The sequence below is a fragment of the Phyllobates terribilis genome, unplaced genomic scaffold (assembly GCF_046119375.1).
Source record: "Phyllobates terribilis strain yellow unplaced genomic scaffold, ASM4611937v1 Scaffold_9__5_contigs__length_417890890, whole genome shotgun sequence".
In the NCBI taxonomy this organism is placed as follows: Eukaryota; Metazoa; Chordata; class Amphibia; order Anura; family Dendrobatidae; genus Phyllobates; species Phyllobates terribilis.
The window spans coordinates 39,243,291-39,262,310 of NW_027362769.1; the positions used below are offsets into that span (position 1 = coordinate 39,243,291).

A 19,020-nucleotide genomic window follows, 5' to 3' on the forward strand; every position below is an offset into this window, starting at 1 on the left:
ATTCAATGACAATATTTAATTCATTCAGATCTAGGATGTGTTATTTGAGTGTTCCCTTCATTTTTTTGAGCAGTGTATAAGACCAAAGCGGTATAGTATTCAAATTGAGCCCATAACATGGAATCGAAATACTAAGGATATCAAAGGGATGTGAGTGCTGGAGGCAGACCCCAAACGTATTGCTGCTATATGGCAGCTTCCTCAGGGGGAATGAATGAGATACCCATTAATTTCCCATGAGGAAAGAATGGGTATCTAACTAGCTGTCTTCTCTATGTACCCTCAGCACTTTCTGATATAAATTTAGATAGAAACCATTATTTGCTAACTCACCTATAATGTCAGGGAGTCTCCTGGAAAATGAGGGAGATCTCCTGGGCAAGTTAGCAAATCTCTCAAGCGCTGCAAAAGCCTTTTTAAATGCCACCACTTTACCCCCAGAAAGCAGCGGTTCTGGAAAGTTTCCTGTGTGTGATGGCGAGATGCTTCATCCCTGCAACCAAATGCAGATTCAGGTGATGGCAAATGGGATGTGGTCGGTAAGATAAATATAGGTATGTGAAAAAATATTGCTCACCGCACTACAGAATCTCCCACATAACCAGTTCCAGAAGTTGCCATGGTGCCTTCATGGTACCAATATAATGTGATGTACTTTAAGCTCAGCAATACAAGATAACGATGTGTCTGGCCATGCCTACTAGCTTTACTACTGTATTTGAGGGATGTCTGGGTTCACACTAACCTGGGTGGCAAGTTTTACATTCTGCTCAACACTTTGAGTGGATCCGGGATGAAAATCTGCCACGGGTCCCATTGAAGGGTCACTACTCCGTCTTACCAGAAGAGGGGTTCCTACAATGAAGCAGAAGACAATCAGGTGCACAGAAGAGAACAGACAAAGCTTTGATATCTGAATAGAAGCCTGTAAAATAATATTTTTCACTGTCTGCCTCATGTGTTCACAGCGTGACAAAAAGTGTGTTCTTTTCTAGAAAACAAACATAAGACACAGGGTCTAATAGAAAATCTCTTCTGAGATGTCTGGTAAATGTTAATGCTTCTCATCTGGACCTGTCATGTAGCAGAAAGCAAATAAATGGATTAAGCCACAGCATTTCAGTGGTTAGAAGGTCAATAGCCATTTAAAATTTCCAATGCCATCCAAAGCCTACCTGTGCAAGTCATAAGAATATATTAAATACCAATAAAACAAATTGAGTTAATTTAATGTGAAAGCAGAGATGGAAACCAATAAAGCCGATCCATTATGACTTGAAAAAGCTTTTCTACTGAAGGCTCCAGACAAGCCACAGAGTATAACCATCTGTGCTTACACGCAGCCATAAAGAGGATTACATGGGGGCAGCACCTTGTATCTATGTATTTATTTTTATATTGATCTTCACAGAAAATATTACATTGACAGCTGAAGAAACACATGCGGTTATCCCAGAAACTACTAAAAACGAATTAAAGTGCGTGTGAGATCTGAACTCCACATGGCAGAAATTAGCATTCAATGATCATAACTTCACTAGCCACACCATGGATGTGAATTCATTAAAGAAATCACAATTTTCCATTTAGGCTCAAGAGCTTCATTATCTTAACTGGTAGCTTTGCAGTATGTATGACAGCTTGTTTGCATAATGACAGTGAAAATTAGTATTTTTTTTTATGTAAATGCAAAAGGTGGACAGAGAATAAAAGAGGAAGCAAACGTGTTATTGGATATGTTTGTGAATTTTAAGTGTAACGCATCATGATCATTTAGAAATGTGCTGCTTTTTGTATCCTTTTTAAGAATTCTAGACTAGTTTATGAAACAAATGATAATAATTTACCTATCTTCTTAACATGACAGCGGCCTTCTCAATCTACCCAAAGACTGGGTCTACATGTTGCGGCAGTGAGCCAAGCGGAAAAAGTAAATGACTTTTTTATTTCATTTGCCGCAGTTTGTCAGTGATGTTATTTGCTACACATGAACCCAGCCTTATTTGCATGCCACTTGTGGGTGCCGAAATTTTTATCCCATACAAATGCCACATATCTATGCCAGTTGTGTCAAGGCCACTAAAATGTCAGGGTCGCACATGCAGGAGGCCAAAGGATGAAATTAAATTGGTGTTTCTAAATTATTATACTTTGTCAATATTTTACATCCCATATGATGCTCATGAAAAAAAAACTACTTTACAGATGGGTCAATGTCAGTTGGACTTCTGCCAATCACCTGGGCATAGTGACTCTACAGCGTGGCTGTGTTTAATTCTGTACCTTAGCCTCATTTATATGAATGAGATACTGACTGGCATCGTAAGCGATTGGCACACAGCAATAGTATCACAACAATGGGCTGACAGAGGGAGACTTCTCCATCTTTCAAATACTTTAATTAGCGCTCATCCCCTTCACTTGTGATGGTACATGGCTGTGCAAATAAGTTGCGCCCAGGGCAATGATATCGCAGTTACAGTGGACGCACACAAAACCCAATTCGGTCTTAAAAGAAAAGACTCTTCTATATAACATTGGTTATGTTCTGGGAACTTTTCTAAGGCTATGTGCACACGTTCAGGATTTGAAGCAGAAATTTCCTGAGCGATTCTGCATTTCCTTGGCAGGAAAAACGGTGTGGAAAAAACATGCTGTTTTTACGCGTGTTTTGATGCGGTTTTTGAAGCGTTTTTGTACATCAATGAGTGCTTTTTGGAGCTAAATAAAGTTATGTGGTGGGACATTGCTTAAACCCTTGGATTACCGTTAGAACTGGGGTGAATATAGTGGTTAATTTAAATGATTAAAGAATGTGTCTGTTGTATTTCAAATAAAGTGTTTACTACGTGTAGGTGTGTTTATTTAACTCTTTACTTTAATTTGGTTTGGTGATAAAAGGGTCTGATTGACACCTTGTCATCACCAAACAAAAGAACTAGGTGTCAGCTAATCCCATTCGCCCAATCTCATTAGCATTTCAATTCATGTAATTGATGAGGCAGCTCTGAGCTGCTATTTTTAGCCTAGGCAGGTGCCATTTGCAAACATGGTCCCTGGCCATTATTAACAGCTCACAGCTGTTTGATTAGCTGCTATGTCCCCCCGATCAGCACTCAGCAGCGCTTTTTTTGCAGCGTCCAAAACACGGTGTTCTAATGCCGCACTTTTGTTGTCGGTACATGTGAATCCACCGCAAATAATGACACTTCAATCGGTCAAATTCTGCGGAGACTAGCTTGTCCGTTACAGTAATTGATATGCTGTGGGTGAATTTGGGTACGTGGCCACGATCAGGAGCAGCAAGAGGTTTGACGCTGTGTGTTTATACAGCATCAAACCTGCAGTGTCCAGATGTTACAGCACAGTGGATGGGATCTCTAGAAATCCCATGTCCACTATGCGTGCATCTGAGGCTGCGGTTCACCCATGGACACTGACATGTGGCGCGTCTTTCAGGACCGCAGCATGTCAAACTCTCTTGCAGAGTCGCTAGTCTTCGCTACATAAATTTGACCACTAGAATGTACTGAATGCGGTAAATGCGCATGGTTCAGTGAACACGTTAATTTACCTGTGTTCAATAGAATGCAACGTTTTGGACACAGCAAAAAATATGTGTCCAAAGCGCTGCTACGTCCGGATCGTGGGCATAAAGCCTAAAGTTAAAAAAAATAATAATAATGGCGTGGGCTCCTGCGCCATTTTTATAACCAGCAGAGGGAAAGCCGACCTCTGGGGGCTTATATTAGTAGCTGGGGAAGAGGCCATTAGCCAAAAATGTTCCCTGGCTATTAATATCAACCCACAGCTGTTTGCTTAGCCTTTACTGGCTAGATTACAGGGGGACTCAAGAAAAAAATTGACATGGGGTAAGCCTATAATATCTAACCAGAAAAGACTAAACAGACATCTGAGGGCTGATATTAATAGCCAGAAAAGGGGCCAAGAATACTATCCCCCCCGCGGCTATTAATATCACCCCTCAGCAGTCCCAGAAATGGCGCATCCATAAGATGTGCCAAATCTGGTGCTTAGCCTCTGCTCTTCCCACTTCCCTGTAGTGGTGGCGAGTGGGGTAATTGGGTTGGGCTTCACGTCAGCCGCCAATGCAAGGCTGACGCCTCTGTAAGACGCCCCCCATTACTAACTGCATAGTAAAGTTATCGAGGCCTTTTCAATAAAAGATACGGCCAGAATAAAGTATTTTAATTAAATAAAAAACACATGGTTTTAATTTTTTTTTTATCGTACTCTGTCTGTTAAGCTATCGATCTTCTGAAAAATAGTAAAAAAACAACTATATCCCTTACCTGTCTGCCGTCAATGACGCAGTCCATGATTACGCCAACGATTGTTCCTCAGCGATCCGGGTCACTTCTACAGCAGTGACATCAGCAATTACTGATGTCACTGCTGTAGAAGACAGCAATGTACACTGACAGGAGTGTAAAATCACTCCTGTCAGTACACATGCTGCTGCAGGAGGTAACTGAGGTTTATCAGCTGAAGATCAGCTGATCAGTCCCAGTGAGCTCATCACCATGCAAACATTCTTCAGAATGTTCCCACGGTGAGGTCACGTGAGCGATCAGCTGATCGCTCATGTGACCGCAGGTCCTGGCAGCGCAGTACACTGCTGGGAGCGATCGCACTCCCTGCAGTGTACCGCCGGCCGCCGGGAGGAGAACATCACCGGGGACCAGGACCAGGAGGACACCGGGGGGCGCCAGACAGGTGAGTATAGTGTTTTTTGTTTCGTTTTTTTTAACTTTTTTTTACACCGTGGGCATGCCAGCTTGGCTGAGGAGACTAGTTCTCCCCCAGCCGCGACACTCTCGCTGTTATCAGAGGGAGCGGCGGTCGTATGAGAGGGGTAGTAGTCCTCCTCTCCCGACCCGGGTACCACCCGCAGCGTGTTTCCACCGCGAATTCGCGCCTATTGGCTTTAATTGAAATGCAGCAAATCCGCAGGTATAAACATTATACCTGTGGATTTGCTGCGGTTCAATTCAAGTCAATGGGCGCGAATTTGCAGCGGAAACGCCCGCACAATGGTCATGCTGCGGTTTTTACAGCAATGGTAATCCTGAGCGGAAATTTCCGCATCATGCGCACAGCACATCAGGATTACCATTGCTATAGCTGGCAGACCTAATAACAAGTGTTTTTGCAGTGTTTCTGCAGTGGAAAAAACGCTGTGGAAATAAAGTAAAAACGCTTCTTGTGCACATAGCCTAAGAGAGAAAATTCCAAGTACAGTATATGCTTTTCAGATGGCTTCCATTGTAGACAAAATTTCTGAAAAGCTTTGATGAATCCTTTACAATACTTTTAATTAATTTGTTATAATTAATTAGGATCTATCTTTCCCTTACCATTACATTACTGTCACAGAGAGGTGCCAGAAGACTGCAGCATTTGATTTCACGTACTCGTGCACTGATTAGAAGCACTTCACCATCATATTAAATGGTGCAGGTTACTGCTATCAGTGCAGGGTTTAATCTGTTCAGTTGAGAGTCTCTGAAGCTTTCCTGCTTTGAGGGTCTCAGCTGTTCAATGTTGGCCACTCCCCTCTCCTATATACACTCGCCTCTGGCATGCCTTGCCAGTGTTAGGCTACGGTCACACTAAGAGTATTTGGTCAGTATTTTACCTCAGTAATTGTAAGCCAAAACCAGGTATCCAAGAAAAAGTATAATAGAAACATGTACACCATTTCTGTATTTTTCACCCACTCCTGGTTTTGGCTTACAAATACTGAGGTAAAATACTGACCAAATACGGATAGTGTGACCGTAGTCTTAGTTTTATACTGCCTGGTGTGGAGTTGGAGGCGTTTGTTGAGGAGACGTTTGGAGTGTTGATATAAAGACTGTTGTTTCATTATTTGTCTTTGTGCATATCCTCATCCTCTCCTATTTTTGTTTTTTTCCCTTCCTTTTACTTCCCGGTGTTGTTGGTCAGTGCATATTTGTATGATTGGTATTTTTATCCCTGTATGTCTTCCCTTATTAGTCTATGTGATGAAAGCCGGCCGGTGGGTGCAGCTCTCTGGCGCCCCCTTACCTCTCAGGTCAGTCAAGGTACTGCACCTAGAGAAAGTAGTGCCAGGTAGCTGCAACCAGCGCAGGGAACACGGTAGTGTGTTATCCCTTCAACGTCACTAAACCGTAACGTCACTACACAGCACAACTCGCTAGCGCCCTCTTAGCCTCAGGTCAGTCAAGGAACTGCACCTAGGATAAGCGGTCGCCAGGGAGACTGTCCTGTAACCTACTGGGTATCGGGGCCCTCTGTAGTGAGGGCGGTATATATATCTTCCTTGGCCGCGCCAGGAATATATATATCTGAACCTCCGACCGTCACTACCAGCCTTCCCCAATCCCCAGTTGGTATGCTGCCACCAGTCCCTATTTTAGATATACGCCCAGTCCGTGAATGGGCCTATATCGGGTCAGGAACCAACCCTGGGTAGCGTTTTGGCTTGAGCCGAGCTCACACGGACGTGCGTTCGTTATGCAGAATAAAAGGCAGGCCCACAATTACTTGAGGTAATTGATTATAATAATACACTAGATACACGATATACAACTAAATATACACAGGTATAAGGTCAGGCTAAACTATACAACAATGGAATACAACACACAGAATCACCACAGCATATCAGTTACCGGTTTCTTGATTTTCTTGTGACGCAGGGAGAGGATTCTGCGGTCGCAGGCACGGTTCTTTGTTACAGGCTGAGGCCTACCACCGCATGGTCAAACTGCTCCTCCCCTTGGTGGCCTCAGCTGGTGCTCAGATGTTCAGCACACCACTCTTGGGTCAAAAACTGACTTATCTCTTGTCTGTCCTGCTATCTTACCTGCCCCGTCCCGCCCACTGCTGGTGAGGTCAGCTGGCTCAGTCTCCACCCTCAGGTCTAACTTCGATCAGAAGCCCAAATTCTAAGGAACCCAATAACTTCTTCTGGGATGGTCTCATGATACCCCCAGGGGTTCCCATGGATTCGGGCCGCCGTAACCGACCTTTTGATATCAATTATGATACCATACGGTCCTCAGGAATGGCTCCGCGCTATATCTTGGCTTCCAGAGCACGTACAAACGTCTACCGCGGAGGCTTGTGTGCGCAATGGCTCCGGGACGCCGTGATATTTTTTTATTGGCCCATCCCATGCAACATGCGTGTACTTTTCATGTTTCTATATCTTATGCCTCCATGCTTGTGACAGACAAAGAAACTAGTCCTATGGGACAAATGGTCAGGTACAGATAGACGAAGCACCCCCCCCTGCTGGCTGTGTTTCCTCTCGAAGTCTTTGAAGCTCCTAGCATTCAAGTGTTAAGTAGGCTTCTTATCTTACAGGAGCCTGGATGGGGGGAAACTATCTAGTTGACGTTTTAACAGAAGGTCCCAAGGGTGGGGGCTGCTGAAGTGTGGCCATCCCTGGATATGATTTATCATTACCAAGATGGCGGCTACAGGTTCATCACAGTCTGGTTTGTGTATTCTTATATACAACTATTCCCCAATTCCCTGGGTGGGTAAGGACACAGATAAGGGCTGATTCAGGAGCTCAGAAAGGTACGTGACCCCGGTGTCTTCACCATTAGGCCACGGCCCCACTATCAGTATTTTGTTAGTATTTTTTCTCAGCAGTGGGAGACAAAACCAGGAGTGCGTGATAAATGCAGAATTTGTGCACTTGTTTCTATTATACCTTTTCTCTGATTGTTACTCACCTGGCTTTGGGTCCCACTCCTGAAAAAAAAATAGTGACCGAATACTGACCAAATACTGATAGTGGGGCCGTGGCCTTAGAAGTAATCCAGGGAGCAGGGATGGCTAGGGCACCCCTAGCTTTAGGGATAGGGAAGTAGCCCCTAGCACCGGGATATTAAACTATAGTCCTCGTGACAATTACTTTAAATAAGTTTTCTCAAAAAAGCAGAAAAACTTGATGGACAGACTTCCGTCAGCTTCTACTATATGTGTAGAACAAATAACCTTTTCAATTCTACAATATTTCTTCAATAAAATATACTAACGCATGATCACTGTAGTACATACTACAAACCATACAGAAGGAAGGAACAAAAAAAAAAATACCAAAAAAAACAAAGTAAATGCTGGCAGAAATGCCCTAGATAAAATTACACTTGAATGTTAAAGCAGTTTGATTCTGATCGCGCTTTGTTCCTGAAAAAATAGACAAAGATACCACATGGAGACGGCCCGTAATTTCAAAGGGGTCAGAGAGAAATTACATCACAGTCCAACACATACAGAGAACAAGCGTTTCAATGGTGAACCACCTATTTAATTTGATAGCTTTCTGCTACTGGTATCAGAGAGAGGAGAAGCAGCTGTAGAAAGACATTTTTTTTATAGATTTTCTTTGTTACACTGAATCAATAAAATCTAAAAAAAGAAAAATGTGCAAAAACACGGTGGCAGGGAGGATACATAGATTAGTTTAATTTGGATGTAAAGTGGCATATTAGTAGATATATGTTATCGTGTTGTGATAGCCAATCGCAATACCAAGAGTCAGAAGCAAACGGCTTGCAGCGTTATTAAGGAAGTACAAGAAAAATAAGCACAGCATGAGGGGGTGGGTGTAATTTACCAGCGTGGGAAGATAATCACAAGTCTTTACAATTCCCTCTCTCTCTTCAACTTCTCTTTGTTATCTTACCATTTTTCATAAGCAAGATATTAGTCCGCACCTCTTGACTGCATCCCGGTTCTGCAATAAAATGGGCTCTGGAGAACCTCGTCTCTGCACACACTATTAGGACACAGCACATACAGGCGCTGAGCATTCAGCATGGCTTTGTCTGACATTATAAAATCATACAGACCCTTCATTATACAGTACAGACCAAAAGTTTGGACACACCTTCTCATTTAAAGATTTTTCCGTATTTTCATGACTATGAAAATTGTACATTCACACTGAAGGCATCAAAACTATGAATTAACACATGTGGAATTATATACTTAACAAAAAAGTGTGAAACAACTGAAAATATGTCTTATAGTCTAGGTTCTTCATAGTAGCCACCTTTTGCTTTGATGACTGCTTTGCATACTCTTGGCATACTCTTGAAGAGCTTCAAGAGGTAGTCACCGGAAATGGTCTTCCAACAATCTTGAAGGAGTTCCCAGAGATGCTTAGCACTTGTTGGCCCTTTTGCCTTCACTCTGCGGTCCAGCTCACCCCAAACCATCTTGATTGGGTTCAGGTCTGGTGACTGTGGAGGCCAGGTCATCTGGCGTAGCACCCCATCACTCTCCTTCTTGGTCAAATAGCCCTTACACAGCCTGGAGGTGTGTTTGGGGTCATTGTCCTGTTGAAAAATAAATGATGGTCCAACTAAACGCAAACCGGGTGGAATAGCATGCCGCTGCAAGATGCTGTGGTAGCCATGCTGGTTCAGTATGCCTTCAATTTTGAATAAATCCCCAACAGTGTCACCAGCAAAGCCCCCCTACACCATCACACCTCCTCCTCCATACTTCACGGTGGGAACGAGGCATGTAGAGTCCATCCGTTCACCTTTTCTGCGTCGCACAAAGACACGGTGGTTGGATCCAAAGATCTCAAATTTGGACTCATCAGACCGAAGCACAGAATTCCACTGGTTTCCTTGTGTTCTTTAGCCCAAACAAGTCTCTTCTGCTTATTGCCTGTCCTTAGCCGTGGTTTCCTAGCAGCTATTTTATCATGAAGGCCTGCTGCACAAAGTCTCCTCTTAACAGTTGTTGTAGAGATGTGTCTGCTGCTAGAACTCTGTGTGGCATTGACCTGGTCTCTAATCTGAGCTGCTGTTAACCTGCGATTTCTGAGGCTGGTGACTCGGATAAACTTATCCTCAGAAGCAGAGGTGACTCTTGGTCTTCCTTTCCTGGGGCGGTCCTCATGTGAGACAATTTCTTTGTAGCGCTTGATGGTTTTTGCAACTGCACTTGGGGACACTTTCAAAGTTTGCCCAATTTTTCGCACTGACTGACCTTCATTTCTTAAAGTAATTATGGCCACTCATTTTTCTTTACTTAGTTGCTTTTTTCTTGCCATAATACAAATTCTAACAGTCTATTCAGTAGGACTATCAGCTGTGTATCCACCTGACTTCTGCACAACACAGCTGATGGTCCCAACCCCATTTATAAGGCAAGAAATCCCACTTATTAAACCTGACAGGGCACACCTGTGAAGTGAAAACCATTTCCGGTGACTACCTCTTGAAGCTCATCAAGAGAATGCCAAGAGTGTGCAAAGCAGTCATCAAAGCAAAAGGTGGCTACTTTGAAGAACCTAGAATATAAGACATATTTTCAGTCGTTTCACACTTTTTTGTTAAGTATATAATTCCACATGTGTTAATTCATAGTTTTGATGCCTTCAGTGTGAATGTACAATTTTCATAGTTATGAAAATACAGAAAAATCTTTAAATGAGAAGGTGTGTCCAAACTTTTGGTCTGTACTGTATATCTAATGAAAGGCACTTGTGCAATATCTGTTTATGATTTAGTGTAGTTTTCGGAATACAGAACTAAACCAGAACTGAAAATTTGCACATAATTCTAGGGTTTAGTAATTAGTTCATTTATAATATTCTGCCTCCGGTGACAATACTAAGGGCTCGTTCACCTCTTCTGATTTTCTCGTACAAGTGCTGTACCTATGATATTCTATGGGGCTGTTGACATGTCCGATTTTTTCCTTGGATCAAGTCGCCCACAGAAAATATCAGAGACATGCCCGATTTTGATCCGCACATTGGATCAAAACTGGCAACGCCAGTCTATGGGTCTGTGAAAAATTGGACCACACTCGGATTACATCAGAGAGCGGTTCAATTTTCATGGACTGTCAAAAAGAGAGAATGGAGAAACTTTTTTTTCTCTCCGCGTACAAGAAAACTAATGAATGACACTTGGACCACACTTTGATTAATCTCTGATCAAAGTCTGATCAGAATAATGGATCCGTTTTCCTCATACATGGAAAATACTGACTTTTGAATGAGCGATAACACATATTCAAATTTTCCACCATAATACTACTTATTAATGGGAATCTGTCAGCAGCTTTTTATTATGTAATCTGAGGACAGCATGAGGTAGGGGTTAAAAATTGAATTCAGGGATGTGCCACTTTTTTTGGGGTGTGTGTTGTTTACTTACAATGAAGGTTTTATCACCAGGAGACTATCAATGTTGGACTACAGCAGTGCACCAGCCATGGTCCGACCATGCCCCCTCCTGTGATAAGCAGCTCACTGTCAATAGACAATGTACATAGAAAGCTGTGGTGTGGGTGGGGGAAGCCTTTGAGCTCTACAACACCCTACACATCTAAAAACTCTGTGTCATAACTGCTGCACCCATTAAACTAAGTGATACATAGTTGGAATCAGGGTCTCATTTCCAAAATTATGCTTCTCCCAGATGAGGTAGTAAAAACCTGGTGACAGATTCCCTTTAAACACTTGTGATTTTATGTGATTGTGGCTTTACACAATATCACAATGAGATTTATTTTACCTTTGATGAAAAAAAAATGTACTAAAATCTAATACCCCCCTAATTTTGCAAAGCTACCTTTACAGGAGATGGCACTGCAACACCTTGCATGCAAAAAAAAATTGCATTGGAGTTCCAGGATTTTACTAAGGCCTCATTCAGTCATCTGGGTTTCTTGGTACGAGTGTCATCAGTGTTTTCGACTCGAGGGTAATGAGTGTTTGGTCAGTGTCAGTTATTCTTATCACTGTTTCATCAGTGAAGTTCACAAATGGAAAAATAAATTACAAATGATCTACTACACATTGCAATGTATATCACGGACAGCACACAGACTGTATACTGATGACATCAGTGTGCCGCCTGTCATTTTCACAGACCCGAAGAAATGTATGCTTAATTTTCATCTCTGATGCTGGAAATTGCTGCATTTGGGAGAAGTTATGTAACAACTTGTAGGGTCTATTTACGCCTATTATCCATTGTGAAAATGAAAAATTTGAGGCTTAAGCCTCATTCGGATGAACCGGTTTGTTCATGTATGCAAAAAAAAATAGAGTGTGTCATCAATGTTTTGGATCCGTGATTTCATCAGTGATGTTCACTTATGGATAAGTCAATAAATTAAAAAGATTCTCCTATATATTGCAATGTAATCACAGACAGAACATAGACTGTACACTGATGCCATCCGTATATTGTCTGCGATTTTCACAGACCCATAGACTTGTATTGGTAATTTTCATCCGTGATGCCGGTAAAAAACAAAAACAAACATGTTTCCATAAATTTAACAAGAAAATACGGTTCGCAGAAAAGCTACAGACATGTGAACAGTTCCATAGACAATAATGGGTGCATGTTCTATCTGTGAAAACCACAGATAGAACACGTACGTGAAAACGTACGTCTGAATGAGGCCGAAAGCAGTGTTAGCACATGTAATGAGATCTGCATTTTGTACAGCAGCTGTACAAAGCTGCACCTTTTGATATAGCCTTTTCAAATGCTAGGTCTAGCCAGACACGTTTAAGATGCATTTAAAATGAAGTTCTGGAGGTCGTTCTAAAATCAATTTTTGATGTTAACTATTAAAATTAAACAGTGATGTTGCATATCATTACAACTGAAGTTTTGTTACAAAAATTCTAAAAAAAAGAATAAAATGCATTATATAAAAAAAAAAATAGTAACAATATAAAAAGTGTGTTTAATGTTATAAAGAGTATGAGAGTTATGTAGCCAATGTGCCATTTTTATTATTGCTTGTTGCAACCTGGCCTGGATTACTCAGATCACATAGTATATACAGTGAACGAGTCAATAACATAAAATAGAAGCACATTTCATAAATGTTTGGACATTATGCATCAGCTTAACATTTTTTTCCACTGCAGTGAAATGTGTATTAAATATAGAAAGTTACAGAGAAAAAGTAATTTAACAGTGAATTTAATAAGTAACCTTCACTCATTTCCATATCAGGGATAAAAATTCAGTATATACATCAGGAGATGTTCCTGGGGTATACTCCAAATGTAGGGACGAATCAACTTTTGAACTAAGAGTATATTTGTTACAAAATTTCTGTGAAAGTTAATTTTATCTGAATATAGTTTTGGCTTTTTTCACAAGTTGAAACTTCATTTTTTTCCCCAAATGCACCATTTTCCCCCAAAAATGTTGAGGTTCTACTGCAATCGCAACATGTGAACATAGCCTTAATGAAATCTATACACAGTCACATTAATGTATTTACCATTGGTAAATATATACTTACTGATATGACTTTACAAGAAAAATAAAAACATTGGAGCTGTTGGTACTTGGGTGTAGTTAATGAGGTTATTTTAGAAATATTACATACATTACACTTACAGATTTTTTAAAGTAACAAACATAATCCTTTAGAGGACATATATGACATATACAATATTCGTTCTGGGATCAAGAAGATCACAGGCAAGAAATACCGTGTTTTTTTTTTACTATAAGATGCACTTTTTAGCAAGGAACAAATCTTGCTGAAAAGTGTGTTTATATTATAGTCTGGAGGCAGCTTCCTCTGATCAAGCAAGGAGCTGAGACAACACTCTTAAAAATCACAGAGAAATATGCAGTGGTACACTGATCAGTGCAAGGGAGGAGAGAAAGGAACTAGGGCTTGCACATCACTAAAACTGCATGGAAGCTGCAGGTCCTGACTAGCTGAGGGACCTTTCAGATTATGTGATTAGTCACCTGCCTCGAATGAATTTTTACATGTGTTGATGTAGCTGAGCAGTGTGTGTCGATGTAGCTGAGCAGTGTGTGTCGATGTAGCTGAGCAGTGTGTGTCGATGTAGCTGAGCAGTGTGTGTCGATGTAGCTGAGCAGTGTGTGTCGATGTAGCTGAGCAGTGTGTGTCGATGTAGCTGAGCAGTGTGTGTCGATGTAGCTGAGCAGTGTGTGTCGATGTAGCTGAGCAGTGTTTGTTGATGTAGCTGAGCAGTGTTTGTTGATGTAGCTGAGCAGTGTTTGTTGATGTAGCTGAGCAGTGTTTGTTGATGTAGCTGAGCAGTGTTTGTTGATGCAGCTGAGCAGTGTTTGTTGATGCAGCTGAGCAGTGTTTGTTGATGCAGCTGAGCAGTGTTTGTTGATGCAGCTGAGCAGTGTTTGTTGATGCAGCTGAGCAGTGTTTGTTGATGCAGCTGAGCATTGTTTGTTGATGTAGCAGAGCAGTGTTTGTTGATGCAGCTGATCAGTGTGTGTTGATGTAGCAGAGTTGTATGTGTGCACATGTAGTAGAGTTGCATGTGCTTGTAGTGCAGAGTGTGAACATAATGTGTCTGCTGTAAAACATTATTTGTATAATGAACATGCTGCATAGAAACAATAACAGAAGATCTATTACCTCCGTGTTCTGCCCTAGTGCATTAAAATTTGTGATATGGACCCCTCCACTTCTTTACACCGCCAGGAAAGTATATGAAAAATATTTTTCGATCTTCTGCTAAAAAAACCTGGTGTGGATCTAATAGAAAGGTGCATCCTATAGTCCCAAAAATCCGGTATGTCCATACAATCATCAATTATGTTGGTTAAATTGCACATTTGGAAGATGAAAACTGGACAAAGAGATGCTGTGTATTACCTTAATGTATTTGGTGTGTCCCAGAAGATAAAGTCTAGACAGTCATATAATAGAATAGAAACACTTTGATTTTAAGCTGGCATAATTGACTGAAATGTGTTGGGATCCACACTGCAGGGTAGCAAAGGCTACAAATGAAAGCACCAGCAAGATCCCTGTAAAAATTTAATTGAATAAAACGCATGCTACTCTTATTGGCAATTATTGCATAATTAATAATTAATCGCAGTATTGCAGCGGCTATTTTGGTCTTTAAAGAATGTGGTCTGTAAAATGTCAGCAAGATAAAAAAAGAGAACAGGATAGCAAGTAAATAACTGAACAAAGTAAGAGCATCTTTAATAAGTAATGCTGCCCGGCTAGAAATAAAGGTTTGTCTCCATACTGTGCATATTAGGTACACTAGTTGCACTGAGAAATAATGGCACGTAAGGCATCCAGCTAAAATGCCAGACAAGGAAGAATGTCTCTTATATAATACATACCTGAAGGAGAAGCTATGAATGACTACACATTTTGGTCTCTGAATGCTGAAAAAATGGTTTAATAAAATGTTACTTTGTGTCTTTACCACATATAGTAAATTAATCCACAGTATCCACTATTTGGCTGAGTTCACACAAGTGTATAAAGAAAATTGCATGATTTTCATCCAGAAAAAAATGGATGATTTTTCATCCATTTTGTCATCTATATGGCATTCGTTTTTAAACATCAGCAATTACCAAGATTTAAAAAACAAATACAGTTTCTTGTGTTAAAGAATTGCAATGTATCCATAAAAATCAGACAATATATTGTTGATAATTATAGGGATTAGATTTTTTTGTGTACCCAAATAGGCGAATCTCATCTAAAATACGGAAGAAACTAGTGCATGCTGATATTTTTTTTTCTCAAGGTCATTTGGTCAGTGTTATTGAATAACATTGGTCTCAGTGCGGTCAGTATTTTGCAAAGATAGCACTAGGACCAAAAAAAGTTTTGTCAATTTAGCTTATAAGTGATAAGAAACTATATACAAGTGTGATTATTGGCAGGGCTGAGTTTAGAAAAGGTCCTGAGTAGTGTTTAGCGAATTTGTTCGTCATTTCAAATTCGAGTTCGGGTTCCAGCTTGTTCGCGCCAAAAAATCGTATCCGCCCATGAACATCCCTGATTTGCCACACTGTCACACAGATAACATCTGCATGACAGCGTGGCAAATCAGGGATGTTCATGGGCGGAGCCGATTTTTTGGCGCGAACAAGCCGGAACCCGAACCCGAATTTGAAATACCGAACTAATTCACTCAACACTAGTTCTGAGCACACAACGCAAACATTCCTAATTGCATTCACAAAATAATTATCATTCCTAGTTTCCACCACTGTCCAGGTGGATTTAGACTCTTTACTTTAATTGAAAGTAATTTCAATAAAGGGAGTAAATGAACTTAGCTACTTAATAAAGGGTGGGTCACGGAAAAACCCCATCCATTTCCCTTTTTCTTCTGTAAAGGATAATGGGAGAATCAAACATTTTGCAGTTATCAGAAAAGTTCAAATAACAGTCTATGATAGTATCCAGTAACCAACTGTAAGATGTCACAATTTTCTGCTTACCACCCCCCACCCCTTTAACGCTCTTTCTCATCTAACTCTCGGTACGGCTTTAGGTGAAGTGATCTCAGTACACGTCGACATGTTGGTCTGCTGACGTGCGACTACTGAAATAATTTTTGCTTGGATTAAGGGCTCATTCACATCATTCATTCTGATCAGAGTTTGATCAAGGTGTGGTCCAAGTGTCATCCATTTTTCTCGTACATGGAAAAATAAAGTTTTTCCACCTTTTACATTCTGACAGTCCGTGAAAATCGGACCATACCTGGATGTTATCTGAGTGCAGTCTGATTTTTTCACTGACCCATTGACTTGCATTGGCTATTTTGATCCGACCCCGGATCAAAATCGGACAGGTCTCCAATATTTTCCATGGAGGAAAAAATTGGACACGAGCACAGCCCAATATCATAGATACAAGTGCTAACTGTGAAAACCAGAGATAGCACTGGTTCCCGAAAATCGGACATGTGAATGAGCCCTTACTCTGACTTATCATCTACTAGATGACTGCAACAATAGTGGGTGTCTGAACACATGGTTGTCCGTTTTGTTTTGGGGGGATTTTGGCATTGGCCACAGAAAGTTCTTTTTGCTGTATATCGATAAGCAAAACAGCTGTGTGTTTCTTTGAATGAGCTGGAGTGTACGGTGTCCTCCGCTACCACAATTACTTATAGAATCGAATATGGCTTGTTGCACACACTCCCACAAAACAGGGCGCTTCATGAAGAGAACCACGCACCTGGCATGGAAGGATACGATGGACCACATTCATTTCATAAATTGCTCTAGTAAAATGACAGTGGAGCTCCGATGGGTTGCTATGGGCAAAAGAGACAGTTTTGGTGCAGGAGTTCTGATGAATGAGGCCTGAAGGGCAGCCATTAACATATAAACCACACATGGGAAACAGGGTGCTATTTTTCATGTTTTCAAGAACGGAGGGATTTTTCATTTCATGGTGTACAGCTCATTGCCTAGTTACCAGCATCATGGAAGACAGGAACACAGGAGCTGAGAGTGGTGGGAACCTGAGAATACCAACTCCAGAAAACCCCTCTAACGATCATATATGGCATGCTTCTCCTTATTAGAGAATAACATACAGAGCAAAGCTCGATACTTGTGACTCAACCCTGGAGAATGTATCACATTCACTCACCTAGTCCCATCCATCACTATCAAAGTAAGGAATGGTATTCTACAACCTCAATTTTTACTTTAGATCAGTATCTATGAATACAATCTATCCATAGGCCTGTCTGCTGAATTCAAGGAGAAGAACAACAGCTACAGATCTTAAAGTAAAAAGTATATATATGTCTGACATGTAGAGCTGTCTATCAAAAGGACAGCACACGTGGGATTCCAATGTAATTCTTCAAGCCACTTATAAAATTATTTAAGAATACATGCTGTGATTGGAAACCACATGCCCCTCCTAGTATCCTCCATCTGCACCTCCTGATAAAAAACATATGCAAGTGAAATTCTTTACATTAAGATTGATTGAATGGGGCCCTCTTCTATCCAATGTGGAGTGTGGTTTTTAAATTATGCTCACTCTTAAATCTAAAGAATGGAAAAACAAGGTTTATCACAAAGTGATCAGAATAGTTTTGCAAAAAAAAGAATGCATTTCTTTATTAAATGAAATCATAGCAACAGGATTTGTTTTCCCGCAGCGCTGTAATCACAGGTGTAATTTTGAGGCATTCCATAAACTATGTATAATGCCTGATTGTACAGAAAGCATTTTTAAGATATGTCAGAAATAACTGATAACACATGTGAGAGGGTTTAAGTCACATTCTTGTATGACATTAAATATTTGAAAATACTGTATTTTTTTAAACTGTGTAAGAATTACTATTATTATTCTTGTATTTTACAAGTTGCTGTTCTTTTGTACTTGATAGTTAAATGCTTTCACACGGTTCATTACAATTTTTCAGTCTCTCAAAGATTGATGATACTCACTGTTTAAAAGTAGCAAGGGCAAGAAGTAAAGAAGTGTACTATATGTATGGTGAGCACCTTGAACCACATCAAATGCTCTCAAAGGCTGAGAAGTTATCCTCTGAACTCATCACTTTCTGCAGATTTTTAAGCACCCTAGCACTAACATGGTGGCTGTTCAACCCCTCTCTACACTTTGTTTATATTACTGGAGCTAACAATCTCAGTGCCACAGTACTAAGTGGTGCTGTTCCACAACTCCCTTATCTTTATATATTCTCATACATACATATATATATATATATATATATATATATATATACATACATATTTACATACATACACACACACCCCCCAATAAATACACGCACACACTTTTGTATACATAGATGGTTCTAATAAAGACCACACTTTCCTTTATGTGTCTGTCTTACATTACAGAGTTCCAATGTATTTAGTTTCACTGCCTTCTGCTTGTGATAAATTTCTTTACATCAGTACTTGTAATCAGAAGAGACAGAGGGAGATAGCAATGGTTTTCACTGATCATCCTGCACTCAGAGCTTACAGATAGTATATTGTTGTTGCCAAAAGTATTGAGACTGACAAAAATTTTGGTTTTCACAAAGTTTGCTGCTTCAGGGTTTTTAGATCTTGTAGTCAGATGTTTTTATGGCTACAGAAGTACAATTATAAGCATTTCATAAGTTTTTAAACTTTTATTGACAAATATATCAAGTCTATGCAAAGATTCTATATTTACAGTGCTGACTTA

General features: G+C 40.5%; 1 protein-coding gene across 5 annotated transcripts in view; it reads right to left on the reverse strand.

Moving 5' to 3' along the window:
• The window catches only part of PARD3B (par-3 family cell polarity regulator beta), a 2,083,049-nt gene that overhangs the window by 1,664,867 nt on the left and 399,162 nt on the right, over positions 1-19,020 (reverse strand). For all 5 annotated transcript variants that reach the window (XM_073646400.1, XM_073646398.1, XM_073646401.1 and 2 more), the window contains one exon: positions 746-855. In XM_073646400.1, the coding sequence (XP_073502501.1) occupies positions 746-855 (110 nt within the window). The remainder of the gene's footprint in view (positions 1-745; positions 856-19,020) is intronic.